The sequence below is a fragment of the Apteryx mantelli genome, chromosome 3, assembly GCF_036417845.1.
Source record: "Apteryx mantelli isolate bAptMan1 chromosome 3, bAptMan1.hap1, whole genome shotgun sequence".
NCBI classification, from domain to species: domain Eukaryota; kingdom Metazoa; phylum Chordata; class Aves; order Apterygiformes; family Apterygidae; genus Apteryx; species Apteryx mantelli.
In genome coordinates this window covers 140,465,951-140,484,363 of record NC_089980.1, presented here as the reverse complement: position 1 = coordinate 140,484,363, position 18,413 = coordinate 140,465,951, and the positions used below count along the sequence as shown (strand labels likewise).

At 73.5% G+C, this 18,413-nt stretch overlaps 1 protein-coding gene across 2 annotated transcripts; it reads right to left on the bottom strand.

Annotated features, from left to right (window-relative positions):
* Positions 1-7: 7 nt before the first annotated feature.
* On the bottom strand, positions 8-17,891 carry CAD (carbamoyl-phosphate synthetase 2, aspartate transcarbamylase, and dihydroorotase). 2 transcript variants are annotated; one of them, XM_067294521.1, is made up of 45 exons: positions 17,740-17,891; positions 16,989-17,128; positions 15,777-15,906; positions 15,449-15,591; positions 14,523-14,664; positions 13,281-13,452; positions 13,004-13,189; positions 12,815-12,927; positions 12,109-12,254; positions 11,890-12,021; positions 11,401-11,634; positions 10,978-11,199; positions 10,388-10,576; positions 10,036-10,160; positions 9,778-9,911; positions 9,578-9,690; positions 9,201-9,451; positions 8,868-9,114; positions 8,587-8,685; positions 8,230-8,454; positions 7,935-8,117; positions 7,604-7,822; positions 7,292-7,459; positions 7,026-7,208; positions 6,841-6,945; positions 6,503-6,751; positions 6,153-6,234; positions 5,858-6,024; positions 5,591-5,755; positions 5,372-5,503; positions 5,060-5,261; positions 4,754-4,944; positions 4,549-4,689; positions 4,315-4,410; positions 4,101-4,242; positions 3,936-3,983; positions 3,445-3,489; positions 3,131-3,285; positions 2,107-2,181; positions 1,788-2,000; positions 1,359-1,484; positions 1,106-1,261; positions 927-1,028; positions 724-818; positions 8-141 (listed from the first exon to the last, which is right to left on the bottom strand). In XM_067294521.1, the coding sequence occupies exons 1-45, from the start codon at positions 17,819-17,821 to the stop codon at positions 39-41; spliced, it is 6,768 nt and encodes a 2,255-aa protein (XP_067150622.1). In that variant the 5' UTR covers positions 17,822-17,891; the 3' UTR covers positions 8-38. The 2 variants fall into 2 exon arrangements, with proteins under 2 accessions (XP_067150622.1, XP_067150623.1); XM_067294522.1 differs by lacking the exon at positions 3,936-3,983.
* Between the last annotated feature and the right edge of the window lie 522 nt (positions 17,892-18,413).

The following is an 18,413-nucleotide window of genomic DNA, read 5'->3' as shown; positions in this document are numbered from 1 at the left end:
GCGGGGCGAGGGCGGGGCGGGCGGTTTATTGGGCGGGGCTAGTAGCGGCCGAGGACGGTGGCCAGCAGGGCCATGCGCATGTACATGCCGTTCTCCGCCTGCCGGAAGTACGCGGCGCGCGGGTCCGAGTCCACCTCCACGCTGCGGAAACGGCGTCAGGGGGCGGGGCCAGCGCGGACCCCCCCCTCCGCCCCCCCATCTCCATCCGGCCCCGACCCCCTGGGGGCCCGATACCAGCCCCCCCCCCCGTGCCCCCAGCCCCCTTCCCGGCCCCGACGCCCCCATGAGAACAGCACCGACCCCCCCGGGGCCCCCGCCCCCTTCCCAGCACCGGCCCCCCCGGGGCCCCCCCAGCCCGGCATCGACCCCCGGGACCCCCGGCCCCCCCTGGGCTCCAGCACAACCTCCCCCCCGGGGGGGGCTCCAGCACATCCCCCTCCCCAGGCCCCCCCAGCCCAGCACAGGCCCCCCCAGCCCACCATGGGACCCCCCATGCCTGCACAGCCCCCCCCCCTCAGGACCCCACTGTCCACCTGGGACCCCCCAGCCGCTGCCCAGGACCCCCCAGCCTGGCACAGTCCCTTCCCCAGGCCCCCCAGCCTGGCACAAGCCCCCCATCCCTGCCCCGATCCAGCCGACCCCTCCAGCCTCCCGCATGGATGAGACGCCCCTGCCAGAGCCCCCCAGCCGCTGCCCGGGACCCCCCAGCCCCGCTGCCCCCACCTGATCTCGTTGACCCGCGGCATGGGGTGCATCACCACCATCTTCTCCTTGGCCCGCGTCATGATGTGCGGTGTCAGGATGAACTGCCCGAAGCACTGCGGGGGCACGGCCCTGAGCTCGGGAGCCCCCCAGCATGGGGACAGACCCCCCCACCCTGCCCCCCCAGGGGCCTGGTCCCCCCCCCCAGGCCGCCCCACGCTCACCGCCTCGTACTCCGCCGCCGACTCGAAGCGCTCCTTCTGGATGCGGGTCATGTAGAGCACGTCGGTGTCGGGCAGGGCCTCCTCGATGCTCTCGAACTCCTCCTGGGGGGCAGCGCCATGAGCGGGGGCCACGGGAGGGCACGGCCCCATTCCCCGGCCGCCCGCCCCAGCACGCTCACCTGCTTGATGCCCTTGGAGGCCACGAAGTGGATGATGTCGGCCGGCATGCGGAGGTTGCGGGGGGTGACGTAGCGCAGGTTGATGCGGTACTGGGTCAGCAGGCAGGCCAGCGAGTGCACCGTGCGCCCGTGCTTCAGGTCCCCCACCATGGTGATCTGCGCGAGCGGGTGAGCGCGGGTGCGGGGCGGGACGCGGCGCCCGGCCTGGCCACGGCAGTGCGGGCGCAGCCCCCTCCCACGGCCCCAGCCTTACTGTCATGCCGTTGACGGTGCCCAGCTCCTCGCGGATGGTGAAGATGTCGAGCAGCGCCTGCGTGGGGTGCTCCCCCACCCCGTCCCCGGCGTTGATCACCGGCTTGCGGCAGTGCTTGGCCGCCAGCTGGGAGCACAGGCTGGGCTGAGCGCGGGTACCACTTGGCCCCCGGCCCCACCGGGGCAGGACATGGTTTATGTCCCTGATGTCAGGGTGGGACATGACCAAATCCCCAGCCCTGCTGGGGCAGGACCCATCCAACTCGCCCAGCCCCGCTGGGGCAGGACCAGGCAGAGCCTCCTGCCCTGCAGGGCACCCCGCGACTACCGCCATCGGGGCAGGGCCCCCCGTCACCCCCGGGGCAGGACGTGGCCACCCCCCAGCCTGGCCGGCGCAGGGCACGTCCCGCCAGCCCCCGGCCCCGCTCACCTCAACGGCGCCCGGCTGTGGGTGCCGCAGCACCAGCACGTCGGCGTAGCAGCACATGGTCTGCACGGAGTCGGCCAGCGACTCACCCTTCTGCACCGAGGAGGTGGCCTCGGAGAAGGGCAGCACGGAGCCACCCAGGCGGCACATGGCAGCGGCGAAGGAGCTGCTGGTCCGCGTGCTCGCCTCGTAGAACATGGATGCCATCACCTTGCCCTGGGGGGCCGTGCGTCAGCACTGGGCGCCCAGGGCCGCGAGCCAGAGCAGGCAGTGCAGGGCGCCCAGCCGCCTCCCCACTGCCCCACAGCCCGCTCCCGCTCACCTTGAGGATGTCCAGGCTCCGCTCCTTCTGCACCAGCATGCGCAGGGTGTGCGCCACGTTGAACAGATGCGACATCTACGAGGAGAGGTGGCTCAGCCAGAGCTCAGCTGGGAGCGCTGGGCTGCGTGCGGCACCGTGGCTCATCCAGGGTGCACTAGCGCACACTTGTCTGGGACACGTGCAGCACCGTGGCCCCCGCGCATGCTCATCCGGGGTGTATATGGCACTGCAGTCCCCATGCACCCTCATCTGGGGCAGATGTGGCACCTCCGTCCCTGTCTGTGCATGCTCATCTGGGGCGCAAGCAGCACTGCAGCCCCCGTGCATGCTCATCCAGGGCACATGCAGCACCGCAGCCCCTGTCTGTGCACACTCATCTGGGGCACATGTGGCACTACGGCCCCCGTGCATGCTTGTCCAGCGCACATGTGGCACTGCAGCTCCTGCACACTTGTCCAGGGCACATTCGGCACCGCATCCCCTGTCTGTGCGCACTCATTCGGGGCACACGCAGCACTGCAGCCCCTGTGCACGCTCGTCTGGGGCACACATGGCACTGCAGCTCCCACATGCTTGTCTGGGGCGCACACGGCACCGCAGCCCCTGTGCACGCTTGTCCAGGGCACACGCAGCATCACAGCCCCTGTGCATGTTCATGGGGGCGCACATGGCACCATGGCCCCCATGCACACTTAGCCAGGGTGCACGCAGCACCTGTACATGTTCAGCTGGGGCATACGCAGCACTATAGCCCCGTGCACGCTTAGCCAGGGTGCACGCAGCACCTGTACATGTTCAGCTGGGGCATACGCAGCACTATAGCCCCGTGCACGCTTAGCCAGGGTGCACACGGCACCTGTACATGTTCAGCTGGGGCATACGCAGCACTATAGCCCCGTGCACGCTTAGCCAGGGTGCATGCGGCACCGTGGCCTCTCTGCATGTTCAGCTGGGGCACCCACGGCACCGCACCCAGCTGCGGATGCAGCCCTGCCTCCCAGCACCCTGCCAGCGCCCTGGGCACCTGCTCCTTGGAGAACTGCCGGACGGAGAGCACGTGCTGCCCAACGAGGGGGTGCAGCAGCGGGGAGGTCAGGAAGTGGGGCGTGCTCTGGGGGGAGGCCTGGCGCGGGAAGGGTCCTGGCGCGTAGAAGCCGCCGTCCTGGATTGCAGCCGGATCTGCAGCAGTGAGAGCAGCCACTGAGCCCGTGGGTCCCGTCCCTGCCGGAGCCCAGCTGGGCTCTCCGTGCTGGGGCTGCGGGGTCGCAGCGCTGGGGCGCGCACGGCCCCTGGCGCTCCCGCCCCTCCTGGATATCCCTGCTCCTGCAAGGCACTCACCGGCCTCCACCGCCTTCCTGCTGGCCTTTTCCCGGGCGTCTTCGGCTGGGCGGGAGAGGGGAACGGTAGCGTTAAGAGGCCGGGGGGCTGCAGCCGCCCCAACCCTGTTCTGCCCGGGTGCTGCCAGAGCTGAATGGCCCGGCCCGGCCCCCCGGGAGCAAAGGCCCCGCGAGGCCTGGCTCTAGGGTGACGGTCTCCCAGAGCAAGGACAGGCCTAACCGCAGCGCCGTGCCCCTCTCCCCGCACGCCTGGGGCACAGCTGCCCTGCAGACCCGATCGGACGCGACCCAAATCACACTGGCAGGCCAGGGGTCCCCGAGGTGCCGCGCGGGCCGGGAGAGCGGGGGCCAGGCCACATCCCGCCGGAAGCCCCGGGGTGCCCGGCGGCGGCCACGCGGCACCTGGGGGAGGGGATGCACTCATCGGCTGCGGTTAGCGCCCTTAGTGCGGCCGCGTCTCGTTGTCTGAGTGAGTCCCCCCCCCGACATTACCGGTGCCTCGGGCGCCCGGGCGGTGCGCGGCTCCCAGCCTCCGGAACGCTGAACGGGACACAAGGGCACGGCGTCAGCGGGGCCGCCCCGGCCGCGGCGCCCGGGCGGCACGCGCGCTCGCGCCCCGCCGCCCGCCACGCCGTGCCGCCGCCGCGCGCCCCTCACCTGGCAGCCCGGGGTCGGAGGCCCGGTGGATGCGGGGCGGCAGGTGGAAGCGGCCCTCGGCCCCGGGGCCGGCCCGGCGCGGGCTGGAGGCTCGGCTGCGCAGCGTCTCGCCGGCCGCAGTATGCCGGGGCCGCTCGGGGGTCTGCGGGGAGAGGCCGAGCTGGGACCGGAGCGGGCGGCCCTGGCGCCCCCCTGCCACCCCGGCACCCCCTACCTTCGCGCTCTCCTTGGCGGGGGCCGCGGGCGGCGCTGGCACGGCTCCCGCCGGCCACTTCCTCACGTCCTGCCCGTAGCCGGGGGGCACCAGTACCTGCGGGCGACAGCGGGCGACGGGCTCGGTGCGGGGACGGGGGGGACCCCCGGGTCACCTGCCTGCCCCACACACGGGGGGGATGGCAACCGAGCCCCCGGCACGCAGAGGCGCCGGGGACGAGGGCCGGGGCCTCACCTGGCCGTCGATGTAGGCGACCTCCCCGCGCAGCACGACCCTCCGCACCGTCCCCTTCAACCTCATGCCCTCGAAGGGCGTCCACCGGGCCTTGGAGAAGGCCGTGTGCCCGGGGACGATCCACTCGTGCTCCAGGTCCACCTGCGGGCGGGAGTGGGTCAGGGCCGGCGCGGCCGGCGTGGCGGGCGCCAGGGCAGGGTCCTACCTCCACGTAGGTGTCCTCCTGCGCCGGCAGCCCGAAGATCTTGCGGGGGTTCTCGTAGAGGCGCTGGACGATGTCCTCCACGGCCAGACGCCCCTCGGACACGGCCGTCAGCAGCAGGGGCAGCATCGTCTCCAGGCCGGGGTACCCGGGGGGCGGCTCCTGGCCCTGCTTCTCCTCCAGCGTGTGTGGGGCTGCGGGATGGGGACAGTCACCGCAGGATGGAGACGGTCACCGTGGGGCGGGCGCCCGCCCCTCCGCCCGTCCCCTGCCCCAAGGCCACGAGGACCCCGGTCCCCCCGGGCTCACCGTGGTCCGTGGCAAAGCAGTCGATGGTGTCCATGTTCTCCCAGAGGGCCTCCAGGTCCTGGCGGGTGCCCAGCGCCGGCCGCACGGCCCCGCGGCCCTCCCCGAGGCGCCCCAGGTCGTCCCGGCACAGGAAGAGGTGATGCGGGGCCACCTCGCACGTCACCGGGACCCCCTTCTGCTTCGCCGCCTTGATGAGCAGGATCTGGGGGGGCCGCGGTGAGCGCCGGCCCCGAAGGGACCCCGCGGGCAGCGCCGTGCGCCCCGGCCCCGGGATGACGGCGGAGCCCCGCGCCCCGGTCCCCGGTCGCTCACCTCCTCCCTGCGGGCCACGTGGCAGATGTGCACGGGGCGCTGGTACAGCTGAGCCACCATCAGGACGGCGGCCACCGTCTGCCGCTCCGCGTGGGCCACGATGGGCAGGTGCCGCGGCCACTGCTCAAAGTGCTGGGGGAGAGGGAGCCGCTGGGCCACGTCCGCCCCGGCCCCCCGCTCGCCTCGGCCCCCCGCGCGCCCCGGCCCCCCGTGGCTCACCTGCATCCACAGCGACACGTCGTCCATCCGCAGGTCGGAGAAGGTGTCGTTCAGGTACATCTTGAGCCCGGCGGCCGCCCCGGCCACGGGGCCCAGGGAGCCGGCGTTGTCCGACGAGGCCCCCAGGAAGAGGGCGAAGTCGCAGCGGGCCCCGGCCTCGGCCAGCTGCGGGGAGCGAGAGGGGGGTCGGCGACGGGAAGGGGGGGTCTGTGCCCCTGGCTGGCCCTGCAGCCCGGGGACGCCGAGGGGACGCCGGCAGCCCGTTACCTTCTGCGCCAGGGCGAAGGAGGCGGCGTCGGTGACGGCGGGGCTGGTGTTGGGCATGGCACACACCATGGTGACGCCCCCCGCCAGGGCGGCCGCCGTGCCCGAGGCGAAGTCCTCCTTGTGGGTGCCGCCGGGCTCGCGGAGGTGCACGTGGATGTCGATCAGCCCTGGGGAGGGGCAGCGTCAGCGCGGGCAGCCCTTGGGGCAGCGTCTCCCCTCCCCTCCCCTCCCAGGGGGCAGGTGGCACCGTGCCGGGCGCAGCCCCCGGCCCCACCGCGGCCGCGGTCCCACCTACCCGGCAGGCGGATGAGCTTCTGGGACGTCATGCAGTCCACGTGCATCTTCAGCGGGGGTGCTGCCCCGATCTGCCCCAGCGCCTGCGGGGACAGGACCCGTCTTCGGGGGCTGGGGAGCAGCGGGGCCGGGGGCCAGGGCAGGTCCAGGGCGAGGACATCTGCCTCAGCGCTCCCCTACCCCAAAAATGACCCCCCCCCCCACAGCCAGGGACGTGCCAGACACCCCCACGTACGCCCCAACCCCACGGAAACCCCGGTGGCACTTCCCCCGCCAGCACCCTCCTTGCCAGCCCCGTCTGCCCCCCCCCACAGCCTGCACCCCATCTCGGCCACCCGCGCCCAGCCCCACCTCCACGAAGAGCTTGGTGCACTTGATGTCGATGATGAGCGGCACGGAGTAGTCGACGGCCAGGCGCCGGGTGCGGTAGCCCTTGGTGACGAAGGAGGAGAGCCGGCGGCCCCCCGAGTTGCGCATCGACAGGTTGATGACCATCTCGAAGTGGTTCTCGGCCAGGTAGTCCAGGATGCTGCGCTGCGTCTCCCGGGCGCCCGCCTCGCTGCCGTCCGCCTCCTCGAAGTGCCAGTCCACAGCCATCACCTGCCGTGGCAAGGCGCGCCGTCACGGCCCCGTGCGCCCACGCCGGCCCCCCGCGGACGCCCCCCGCCCGCTGGGCCCCAGAGCCCCACCTTGATGCCGTGCTCGGTGTAGAAGTCGGCGGTGCCCAGGCTGGCGTACAGCTTGTAGCCGAGGCTCTCCAGCGTCCGCACCGTGGGCAGCAGCTCGCTCTTGTTCTGCAACGACCCCGGGGGCCATCAGAGCGTGGAGACGGGCCGCGGGGTCCCCCTGCCCCGCGGGGTCTCCCACCCCGCACCTTGTAGCTGCCGATGGTCAGCAGGATGTTCTTCTTGGGGATCTTGAAGCCGGTGCTAAGCATGGCCTTCAGGTACGCCTCGCAGCGGTTCTCCCCGAAGCAGGCCACCTCGCCCGTGCTGGTCATCTCCACGCCCAGCACCACGTCGGCGCCCGCCAGGCGCGAGAAGGAGAACTGGGGCACCTGGGGGAGGCAGGGCTCAGAGACCGCCCAGGGGCCCCTCGGCCCCCCAGAGCCCCTGCTGCCGCCCCCCACGTCCCGCTCACCTTGACGCCGACGATGCCCGTGCCCGTCATGAGCCCCACAGGCTCCACGTCCTCACCCATGATCACCTGGCTGGCCAGGGCCACCAGGTCCACCCCCAGGGTCTTGGAGACGAAGGGGAAGGAGCGGGACACGCGCACGTTGCACTCGATCACCTTCAGCTGGTCATCCTGCAGGAGAGGTCGGGTGTGGGGCACGTCTGGGGGCCACAGGGCTGGGACAGGGACCCTCCCAGCCGCCCTGGCATGCTGGCACCAGCAAAGTCCCAGCACAGCACAGTACCGGCCCGACACAGCCCTCGCCGACTGCAGTACCTTGGCGATGAGCTGCAGGTTGAAGGGTCCGGTGACCTGCAGCTCCTGCCCGATGGCGTGGACGATGGCCTTAATGCGCTCCAGCGTCTTGGGGGTGATGTCCTGGGGGGGCGTCACCAGCGTAGCGTCGCCCGAGTGCACCCCGGCGTTCTCCACATGCTCCGAGATGGCGATGGCCACCACCACGCCGTCGCAGGCCACCGCGTCCACATCGATCTCCTGGGGGCGGGAGCACAGCCTCAGCCTGCAGCCAGTGAGGGCCTGGGGGGGAACCTGGCCCCCATGGGGGCTGCTGGAGCAGCCAAACTCAGCCACGGGAGCCCTCGCTGACCTTGGCCTCCTGGATGAACTTGGAGATGACCACGGGCTGCTCCTTGGACACGGCCACGGCGTTGCTCAAGAACTTCTCCAGGTCACTGTCCGAGTAGGCCACGTTCATGGCCGCACCGCTCAGCACGTAGGAGGGGCGCACGACGCAGGGGTACCCCACCTTGCAGCAGAACTGCTTGGCCGACTGCGGGAGAGCGGGCGCCTTCAGGGGACGCGCCGAGGGCCGCGGCCCCCCATCGCCCTCCGTGGCCCCCCACGCCTCCCGTCCCCACCGCCCCCGCGTCCCCGGCCCCCACCTCCATGTCGGAGAGCTCCTTCCAGAGGGGCTGGCTGATGCCGATGGTGTCGAGCAGGCGGGAGAACTTGAAGCGGTTCTCGGCGGAGTCGATGGCCTCCGGGGAGGTGCCCAGGATGCGGCACTGCTGCCGGTGCAGGGCCATGGCGATGTTGTTGGGCAGCTGCCCCCCCATGGACAGGATGACGCCCTCGGGGTTCTCCAGCTCGTAGATGTCCATCACCACCTGCGGGCGCCGCGTGGGGCATGGGGACAGCTGGGACTGGGCCACCGGCAGCCCTCACCCCAGCCAGCCCCACGGCGAGCAGGGCCTGGGGCATCCCCCCCCCCAGCAGGCAGGGCCCCCGGCCCCCCTCACCTCAAAGGAGATCTCGTCGAAGTAGAGGCGGTCGCACATGTCGTAGTCGGTGCTCACCGTCTCCGGGTTGTAGTTCACCATGATGGTCTTGAAGCCCATCTGCAGGGGCAGGAGGGAGATGACGAGATGAGGCCCAGGGGCCCCCAGCTGCCCCCCTCCGCCCCAGCCCCATCCTCCCGCCCACGTCCCAGGCGTTCGGGCCCCAGACCCACGGCTGCCCCCGCGGACGCCCGCCCAGGCCCAACCGCTGGTCCCGCCGGGGCGCCCGGAGCCCAGCCGACCTTGCGGAGCTCCTGGATGCAGCCCACGGCGCACCAGTCGAACTCCACGCTGCTGCCGATGCGGTAGACGCCGGAGCCGATGACCATGACGTGGGGCTCGCGGAAGGCCAGGTCGTGCTCGGTGCCGTTGTAGGTCAGGTACAGGTAGTTGGTTTGGGCTGGCCACTCCGCGGCCACCGTGTCGATCTGCTTCACCACCGGCAGGATCTTCAGGTCACGCCGCATCTTCCTCACGGCCAGCTCCGTGCTGCGAGGGGCAGAGCGAGCGCTTGGCCCCGGCGCCGGGAGCGGAGCAGGGCCGCAGCCGCCCCTCCGCCACCCGCCCCGCGTTACCTGAGCACCGCCAGGGCCACCTGCTTGTCGGAGAAGCCAAGCTGCTTGGCCCGCTTGAGCACGGTGGGCGGCATGGTGCTCTGCTCCTCGTGGTACGACTCCAGCAGCACCGCATGGTCCGTGATGTTCTTCATCTTGTGCAGGAACCAGCGGTCGATCTTGGTCAGCTCGTAGAGGCGCTCGATGGAGTAGCCGGCCCGCAGCGCGGCCGCCAGCACGAAGATCCGCTTGTCCGTGGGCGTCTCCAGCTCCTGCCGGGTGGAGGGATGAGCAGGGCCGGAGCGGCCTGGCCGGCTGCCACCCCCAGGATCGTCCCCGCAGCTCCTGCCCCAGTGCCGTCCCACTGCCATCCCACCCCGCTGAGCTCCAGCGCTCACCACGTCCGAGGCCGGCTTCACGGTGTGGTCGAAGCCCACGCAGTTCTCGTCCACCATCCGCAGCGCCTTCTGGAAAGCCTCCTCGAAGTTCCTCCCGATGGCCATGACCTCCCCTGCCGGACGGGGCGGTGAGCGGGGCGCCAGGGCCACCCGCCGCGCTCACCCGTGCTACCTGCCGTCGCATCGCCCGCCGCGCTCACCCACGCTCTTCATGGAGCTGCCGATCTTGGTGCTGACGCGCAGGAACTTGCTGAGGTCCCAGCGCGGGATCTTCACCACGCAGTAGTCCAGGCTGGGCTCGAAGTTGGCCGTGGTGGAGTTGGTGACGGAGTTCCTGGGGACGGGACAGGACGGGTCAGCGGCCGGTGCCGCCCCGCAGGAGGGCGCAAGGCCACCGGAGCAGACCTGCGGCTCTGCCCGGGCTCCCGGCGCCACGGGACGTGGAGCAGCACCGTTACCTGAGGACGGGCAGGGGGATGCCCAGAGCCAGCTTGGCGGCCACGTAGGCCAGGGGGTAACCGGTGGCCTTGCTGGCCAGGGCCGAGCTGCGGGAGAGCCGGGCGTTCACCTCGATGATGTAGTACTGCGGGAGCAGACCGGAGAGCTGATGTGCCGTGCCGGAGCAACGGCCCCGCGACAGCTGGGATGCGGGAGGAGCTGTTCCCGCGCAGGGACGATGGGCACCACGGCCCCACGGGACAGCGCAGGCAGGACCCAGCCCCGCAGCCAGGCTCTCCCCAGCGGGAGCGTTGGCCTGGCAGGGAGACGTGCCGGGGGCCGGGGCTCCCACGGGCCGGGGGCCGCGCTCACCTGCTCCGACTCGGGGTTCAGGGCGAACTGGATGTTGCACTCGCCCACGATGCCCAGGTGCTGCACCACCTTCACCGCCGTGCGGCGCAGCATGAAGTACTCCGTGTCGTTGAGGGTCTGGCTGGGCGCCACCACGATCGACTCGCCCGTGTGGATCCCCAGCGGGTCCAGGTTCTCCATGTTGCACACCTGGACGGGATGAGGGTCACCGCGGGCGGCCGGGGGTCCTGACCGCCCCACACGTGCTCTCACCCCACGGTTCCCCCGAGCCCTGGGCCAGCCCCACGTGGCTCCCAGCCACCCCCTTGCCCCGGGGTGGACACCAGGCACCTGGCACAGGCAGGGCATGAACACATCCCCTTGGTGTCCTCCCAGGATGAGGGTGCAGGGGATCGTGCTGCAGGCGAACCCAGCTCCCACTGCACACAGCAGTAGCGCTAGTGCCAAGCGAGGGGCCGGGAGCCCCCCTGGGGAGCGGGGTTGGGAGGGGAGCCCCCCCGGGGAGCCTCGGCCCTCCAACGTCCCCAGCACCCCCTCAGCGAAGCCCTCCGCACGCAGCCTGGGCAGGGGTCGGCGTCCCCGCCGCGTACCGTGACGCAGTTGTTGTAGGCGTCCCGCACCACCTCGTACTCGATCTCCTTCCAGCCCTTGAGGGACTTGTCCACCAGCACTTGCGACGTGTGGGTGAAGGCCTGGCTCACCAGGGCCACCAGCTCCTCCCGCGAGTTGGCGAAGCCGGAGCCCAGGCCCCCCAGGGCATAGGCGGAGCGCACCAGCACCGGGTACCCGAGCCGCTCGGCCGCGGCCTGCGCCTGGGGGGGCAGGAGACCAATGGGGCACGGGGAGGGCAGCGTCCTGCACCCACCTGCCCCTCCATCCTGCCCTGGGAACTGCCCCCTCCATCCTGCCCCAGGAGCTGCCCCCATCCCGTCCCCTCCATCCTGCTCCAGGAGCTGCCCCCATCCCGTCCCCTCCAGCCCACCCCCCAGATCTGCCCCATCCCTCCCTCGGACCTGCTCCAGGGAGGCCGCAGCCTCGCTGGGCGCCACGTGCTCCCCGATCTCCTCCATCTTCTCCACGAAGACCTTGCGATCCTCCGTCATCTCGATGGAGGCGACGGGGGTGCCCAGCACCCGCACGTGGTACCGCTCCAGCACCCCGGCCTTGGTGAGCTCCACGCCGCAGTTGAGGGCCGTCTGCCCCCCGAAGGTGAGCAGGATCCCGTCGGGGCGCTCGTTTCGGATCACCTGTGGGGGGAAGTGTGGGGCCGTGGGGCGCGGGGTCGTGGTGGCCTCACAGAACGTGCCCTGCTGCTGCCAGCCCCAACCACCCGCTGTCAGGTCACCCCTCCGTCGTCCCCCATGGCCCCGTGTCCCTGTGAGAAGAGGGTGCTGGACCAGATGGTCTCCAGAGGTCCCTGCTGGCCCCAGCCGCTCTGCGATCCTGTGCCCACGCACAGCCCCTCTCCCGCCCGCGCCCCAGCGGCCCCGCGCCAGCCTCACCTGGGTGACGTACTCGGGGGTGATGGGCAGGAAATAGACCTTGTCCGCCAGCCCCTTGGAGGTCTGCACCGTGGCGATGTTGGGGTTGATCAGCACCGTCTGGATGTTCTCCTCCTTCAGGGCTTTAATGGCCTTGCGGAGAGCGGAGGGGTCACAGCGCGTCGCCCCCCGGCCCGGCCCCGCACCGGGGCGGCCCGGCCCCCCCGAGCCGGCGCTCACCTGCGACCCCGAGTAGTCGAACTCGCCCGCCTGCCCGATGGAGAGGCCGCCGGAGCCCAGGATCAGCACCTTGCGGGGCCGGGCCGCCTCCTGCCCCGCCGCCGGCGCCTCGCCGTAGCCCAGACGCTCCCGCAGCCGCTCCCGCACTGGGCACGGGACGGGACGCAACGGGGATGTGACGGGACCACGAGGGGGACGGGGCCGCGGGGCCCCACGACCACCAATGCAGCCCCCAGACCCACGGCCCTGAACGTGCCCCCCGGCCCCACAGCCCTGAATGCAGCTCTGGCCCCAGTGCGGCCCCAAACATGGCCCCCGGCCCCGCACCCAGCCCCAGCCCCCAGCACGGGCCCCATCCCGTGGCCCCGAGAGCAGCCCATCCCCAAGCACAGCAGCCCCCAGCCCCAGAGGCAGACCCAGACCCACGGCCCTGAGCACGGCCCCCCATGCCCAGCCCTGGCCCCACGGCCCCCCATGCACACCTCCAGCCCCAAGCCCTACCACCCCACAGGTGGCCCCCAAACGCAGCGCCGGCCCCATGGCCCCCGTGCAGCCCCCCAGGCCCCCACGTGCAGCCCCACACCGGGGCGTCCCCTGCAGTTGTAGCGCTGCTATGGGGCTGCACGGCAGGGGGAGCGTCCCATCCCCCCCCCCACCCCACCCTCCGGGGCAAGGCCGTGCCCGGGGCTTCCCGCCCCCCACCCACCTGTTTTGGGGCTGCCGTCTCCCCTCTGCAGGTCCCGCACCGTCTCCACGAAGACGTCGAAGAGCCCCTCGAGGTCCGTGGGGCCGGCGCGGTGCTCGGGGTGGAACTGGACGCTGCAAAGGGGGCGTCAGGCCCGGCCCCGCGGTGCCACCCCCCCCCCCCGCGGCCCCCCCCCCCCCGGGGCCCCACCTGAAGAAGGGCTTGTGCTCGTGCACCAGGCCCTCGTTGGAGCGGTCGTTGGCGTTGGTGAAGAGCGGGGCCCAGCCGGGCGGCAGGCTGCCGGCCTCCACCGCGAAGCCGTGGTTCTGGGCGGTGATGAAGCAGCGCCGCGTGTCCTCGTGCACGCAGGGCTGGTTGTGCCCGCGGTTGCCGTACCTGCGCGGGCGCCGGCGTCAGGGCCGCCCGCCCCCAGCCCGCGGCCTCCCCCCCCCGCGGCCGCCCCCCATCCGCCGCGGCCGCCGCTCACTTCATCTTGTAGGTGCGGGCGCCCAGGGCCAGCGAGAGCAGCTGGTGGCCCAGGCAGACGCCGAAGAGGGGCCGGGGCCGCGGGGCGGCCAGCACGCGGCGCAGGCTGCGCACCGTCTCCTGGCACCGCTGCGGGTCCCCGGGGCCGTTGCTGACGAACAGCCCGTCGAAGTCTGCCGGGGCGCACGGGGGTCGCGCCGGGCACCACGGCCCCACACGGCCCCCCGCGGCGTCACCCCGAGGCGCCCCGGCCCCGCAGACCCCCGCGGCGTCACCCCGAGGCACCCTGGCCCCACGGACTCCCACTGCCCCCCACGGCATCACCCCGAGGCGCCCCGACCCCACGGACCCCCACTGCCCCCCACGGCATCACCCCAAGGCACCCCAACCCCACAGACCCCCGCTGCTCCCCATAGCGTCACCCCAAGGCACCCCAACCCCACAGCCCCCCATAGGGTCACCCCAAGGCACCCCAACCACACAGCCCCCCATGGCATCACCCTGAGGCACCCTGGCCCCACAGACCCCCACTGCCCCCCATGGCGTCACCCCAACCCCATGGACCCCCACTGCCCCCCATGGCATCACCCCAAGGCACCCCAACGCCACGGACCCCCAGGGCATCACCTTGACCCCATGGACCCCCACTGCCCCCCACAGCATCACCCCGAGGCACCCCAGCCCCACAGCCCCCCCCAGCGCCAGCCTGTGGCACCCTGACCCCACTGCCCCCCATAGTGTCACCCCAGGGCACCCCGGCCCCACGGACCGCCAGGGCGTCACCTCGACCCCACAGACCCCCACAGCCCCCCATGGGGTCACCCCAAGGCACCCCAACCACACAGCCCCCCACAGCATCACCCCGAGGCACCCCGACACCAGACACCCACTGCCCCCCATAGTGTCACCCCGAGGCACCCCAGCCCCACAGCCCTCCCAAGGCCAGTCTGTGGCACCCTGACCCCACTGCCCCCCATGGGGTCACCCCAAGGCACCCCAATCCCATGGCCCCCCATAGTGTCACCCCAAGGCACCCCGGCCCCACGGACCGCCAGGGCGTCACCTCGATCCCACAGCCCCCCACAGCCCCCCATGGGGTCACCCCAAGTCACCCCAGCCCCACAGCCCCCCACGGCATCACCCCGAGGCCCCCTGGCCCAGGGCAGGACCCGGCTCCCCGCTGCCCCCGGCACCAGCCCGGCGACCCCCCGTGCCCGGCGGCGCGTCGCCGGCAGGGCCCCACCTGCGGGGTCGAGCGCGTGGTCCCAGGGCACCACGGTGACGGCCGCCCCCCGCTCGCACAGGCACCGCACCTGGCTGTGCTTCAGGCCGCAGTCGACGGCCGTGATGCGCAGCGACCCGCCGGCGTTGAACACGCGGGGCGCCTGGGGGGCCGGGGGGCTGAGGCGGCGTCCTCGGCTGCGGGGACCGGCCCCCCGGCACAGCCCCCCCACTGCCCCACTGCAGGCCCCCAGCCCCACAGCACAGCCCCCCCTGCTGCAGGCACCCTGGCCCCACAGTGCAGCCCCCCTGCTGCCCCACTGCAGGGACCGGCCCCCCGGCACAGCCCCCCCGCTGCAGGGACCCCCAGCCCCGCAGCGCAGCCCCCTAGATCCCCCCACTGCAGGGTGCCCCAGCCCCACAGCGTGGCCCCCCCAGCTGCCACACTGCAGGGATCCTCAGTCCCACAGCACAGCCCCCCAGCTGCTCCACTGCAGGGCGCCCCGGCCCCACAGCAGGGACCCCCGCTCCCCCAGCACAGCCCCCCCGCTGCAGGGACCCCCGGACCCACAGCACAACCCCCTAGATCACCCCACTGCAGGGCGCCCCAGCCCCACAGCGCGGCCCCCCGGCTGCCCCACTGCAGGGTGCCCTGGCCCCCCAGCACAGCCCCCCCGCTGCAGGGACCCCTGGACCCACAGCACAGCCCCCTGGCTGCCCCACTGCAGGGTGCCCCAGCCCCACCGCATGGCCCCCCCAGCTGCCCCACTGCAGGGACCCCCGGACCCACAGCACAGCCCCCTGGCTGCCCCACCGCAGGGTGCCCCAGCCCCACCGCATGGCCCCCCCAGCTGCCCCACTGCAGGGACCCCCGGACCCACAGCACAGCCCCCCAGCTGCCCCACTGCAGGGCGCCCCAGCCCCACAGCGCAGCCCCCCCGGCCACACCTTCAGCGACACCTCCTGCACCAGGTGCCGCGCGTTGGGGTCCTCGAAGGGGAGGCTCTTCTCGGGGGTCCCGTCCGGCACCAGCTTCCCCAGCAGCGTCCCCTTCTCGCGGATCCTCTTGGTCAGGGCCCGGGTGTCCACCCCTGCCGGCACGGCCGTGAGCCCCCACCCCAGCCCAGACCCCCAGCCCCAGCACGGGGCGGCCCCGCGGGGACAAATCCCCGCACGGAGACCTGCCTCGTGCCCGAATCGTCGCCCTCCACGGCGCCAACCCCACGGCCACCCCCGATCCCCGGCCCCCAGCCCCACGGCCACCCCCAATCCCCACCTTCCAGCCCGGGGATGTTCTGCTCCTTGAGCCACTGGTCCAGGGAGCGGGAGGCGCTCCAGTGGCTGGGGGTCTCCGAGCACTCGCCCACCACCAGCGCGGCCACGTGGATCTTGCTGGACTCGAACCACTGCGGGGCGGCGGGGGGGGAACGTGAGCGCGGCCGGGGGGGGGCTGCCAGCTGGGGGGGGGGGCCAGCACGGCCGCCTTCCCACTGGATGGGGACCCCCCAGCCCGGCCCCACGTCCTGGGAGCCGGCAGGGTCAGCTGTGGGGAGGCCAACGTGGCGCCGGCTGCAGCGGGGCCTGGACTTTGCCCGGGGCCGGGGGCGACCCCGGGACTGAGCCGAGCCAAGCCGAGGCGGCCGGGAGGCGACAGGAGGCCCCGAGGGTCTGGCACGAGCTGCTCCTGCCTCTTCCCCAGAGGGGCAGGGACCCCCCACCCGTTCTGCAGATGGGGGACGGACACACGGCACCACCTGCACCTCCGGGATGCACGGCATCACGCAGGGCATCGTGCAGGGCATCGCACGTGGGGCGGCCCCAGCCCTGCCCGGACCCCCGGGGCCGGACACCTCCCTCGGAGCAGGGGCGGCTGCGCCCGCGGCCACGCGGCTCCCGGGCCGGAGCTCGCCCAGCGGCGGGATCCCGGAGAGACCTTCCCCAGCCGTGGACCTGGGTGCCGACAGCGCCGCGGGGGAACCGGCACACGCCCGGGTGCGTCCCGCCCCGGCTGCCCGCGCCTGCCCGGGGCGACGCATTCCCGGCTGCTCCACGCGGGCCCAGCGTCGCCTCCCGAACCGCTGCCTTGGCGGGAGCGCAGGGCACGAGGCCGCCCGCATCTGCCCCTGCCCCGTGCCTGCGCGGCCCCGCACCATCCCACTGCCCCACGCTTCCACAGCCCCACTGCCCTGCTGCCCCTGCCCCATGCCTGCACGGCCCCACACTGCCCCATGCCCCATGCCCGCATGGCCCCACGCCACCCACCCCATGCCCCATGCCTGCACGGCCCCATGCCACCCCAGGCCCCATGCCCGCGTGGCCCCATGCCGCCCTATGCCTGCACAGCCCCACGCTGTCCTGCTGCCCCACGCCCACACGGCCCCACGCCGCCCCGCTGCCCCACGCCTGCACAGCCCCACAGCGCCCCATGCCTGCACAGCCCTATGCCGCCCCATGCCCCATGCCTGCACGGCCCCGCGCTGCCCCTCACCCTGCTGAGGCCGTAGGGGTCGGGCTCGTCTCGGGGCACCCCGTAGTTCCCCACGAGCGGGTAGGTGAGCACCAGGATCTGCGCCTTGTAGGAGGGGTCGGTGAGGGCCTCGGGGTAGCCCACCATGCCCGTCTGGAAGACTGCGGCAGCAGAGAGGAGCCGAGCTCAGGGGGACGGAGCATCCCTGCCCGGCTGGGGGGCGCCGAGGGCGCGGGGATGGCTGAGCCGCCCCACGCCCAAGGGTGTCCCGCACATCACGAAAGCAGCCACCCCTGTCCCCATCCACATCCCCATCCCCCCCAGGTCCCAGCCCCCACCGGCACCATCCCACGGCCTGGCCCAGGCGCGATGGGCACGAGAGCCGAGAGCGGGGCAAGGCCCCACGGCACCCGGGATGTGCAGCCCTGGGGGCTGCCCTGACACGGCCCCTTCCCGGGCAGGGGGACGCCAGGGCCCTGTGCCGCGCACATAGGGCGGGGGGCAAAGCGAGAGCGGGGCCCTGCGGGGATGGGGCTCGACTGGGCCCCCGGGGGGCAGAGCCCCGAGGGCTGCACCCCCGCAGGTTCCCCCCCCCCGGGCAGGAGCCCCCCCGGGGTATCGGGCACAGGGGCACCCCGGGGACCCCCCATCTCGGGGCACATGAGCGCCCCGGGGCCGGACCTGCCCGCGCCGCCCGCACGGACGAGTCGAGACGGGACCGGGACCGGGACCGGAACCGGACCCGGGCTCAGCCCGGCGCGGCCGCACTCACCCACTTCCCCGGCGGCGGCGGCGGCGGCCCCGAAGGGGCGGCCCCGCAGCACCGAGCCGTCCTGCAGCACCAGGCTGCCCATGGCGGCTCCACGTGGGCTCGGGCTCGGGCGGGCCCGGCGGCGGCGGCGACCGAGGAGGCGCGTGCGGCGCGGAGCGGCGCGGCGGCGAGGAGGATCCGGGGCGGGGCCGAGCCGGTCCAGCCCCCGGCGGCGGGAGGCGGGACGGCACCGGGCGAACGGCGGGCCCGGCCGCAGCACCTGGGCGCCCGACGGCCGGGGCGGGGCGGGATCGCGGGCGCGGGGGCCCCTGCCCGGGCACGACCCCCCCGGGAGGGGAGGCGGGAGGCGCCTCCGCTCCGGGGCTCCCCGGGACGGGGACGGGGTCGCGGCGCGCGGCTGCCGGCTCCTCGCCCCGCGGTCCCTCCCGCCCCTTCCCCGGGGCGGCAGCAGCCCCGAGCGCGGAGCAGCCGCCCCGTCCCCGCCGCGTGCAGCCCGGCCCGGGCCCCGCTCGGGCCGGTGCACGACACCGAGGCGCCGTCCAGAGCCGCGCTGCGACTAGCGGAGGCCGCATCAGCCGCGCAGCGAGAGCCGCGAACACGGGGTCCGGCGCGGGCGAGGCCACTGCGGCAACAACAGAGCGCGCTCGCTTTTTCCAGTTGTGAAATAAAAATAT

Excerpts from the sequence above, each read along its gene's own strand:
- CAD (XM_067294521.1), bottom strand. The coding sequence starts at position 17,821 with ATGGGCAGCCTGGTGCTGCAGGACGGCTCGGTGCTGCGGGGCCGCCCC. Across the intron at positions 4,690-4,753 it reads AGGAGGACACCTACGTGGAG|GTGGACCTGGAGCACGAGTG; the intron begins GTAGGACCCTGC and ends TCCCGCCCGCAG. Across the intron at positions 1,262-1,358 it reads GCACCGTCAACGGCATGACA|ATCACCATGGTGGGGGACCT; the intron begins GTAAGGCTGGGG and ends CCGCTCGCGCAG.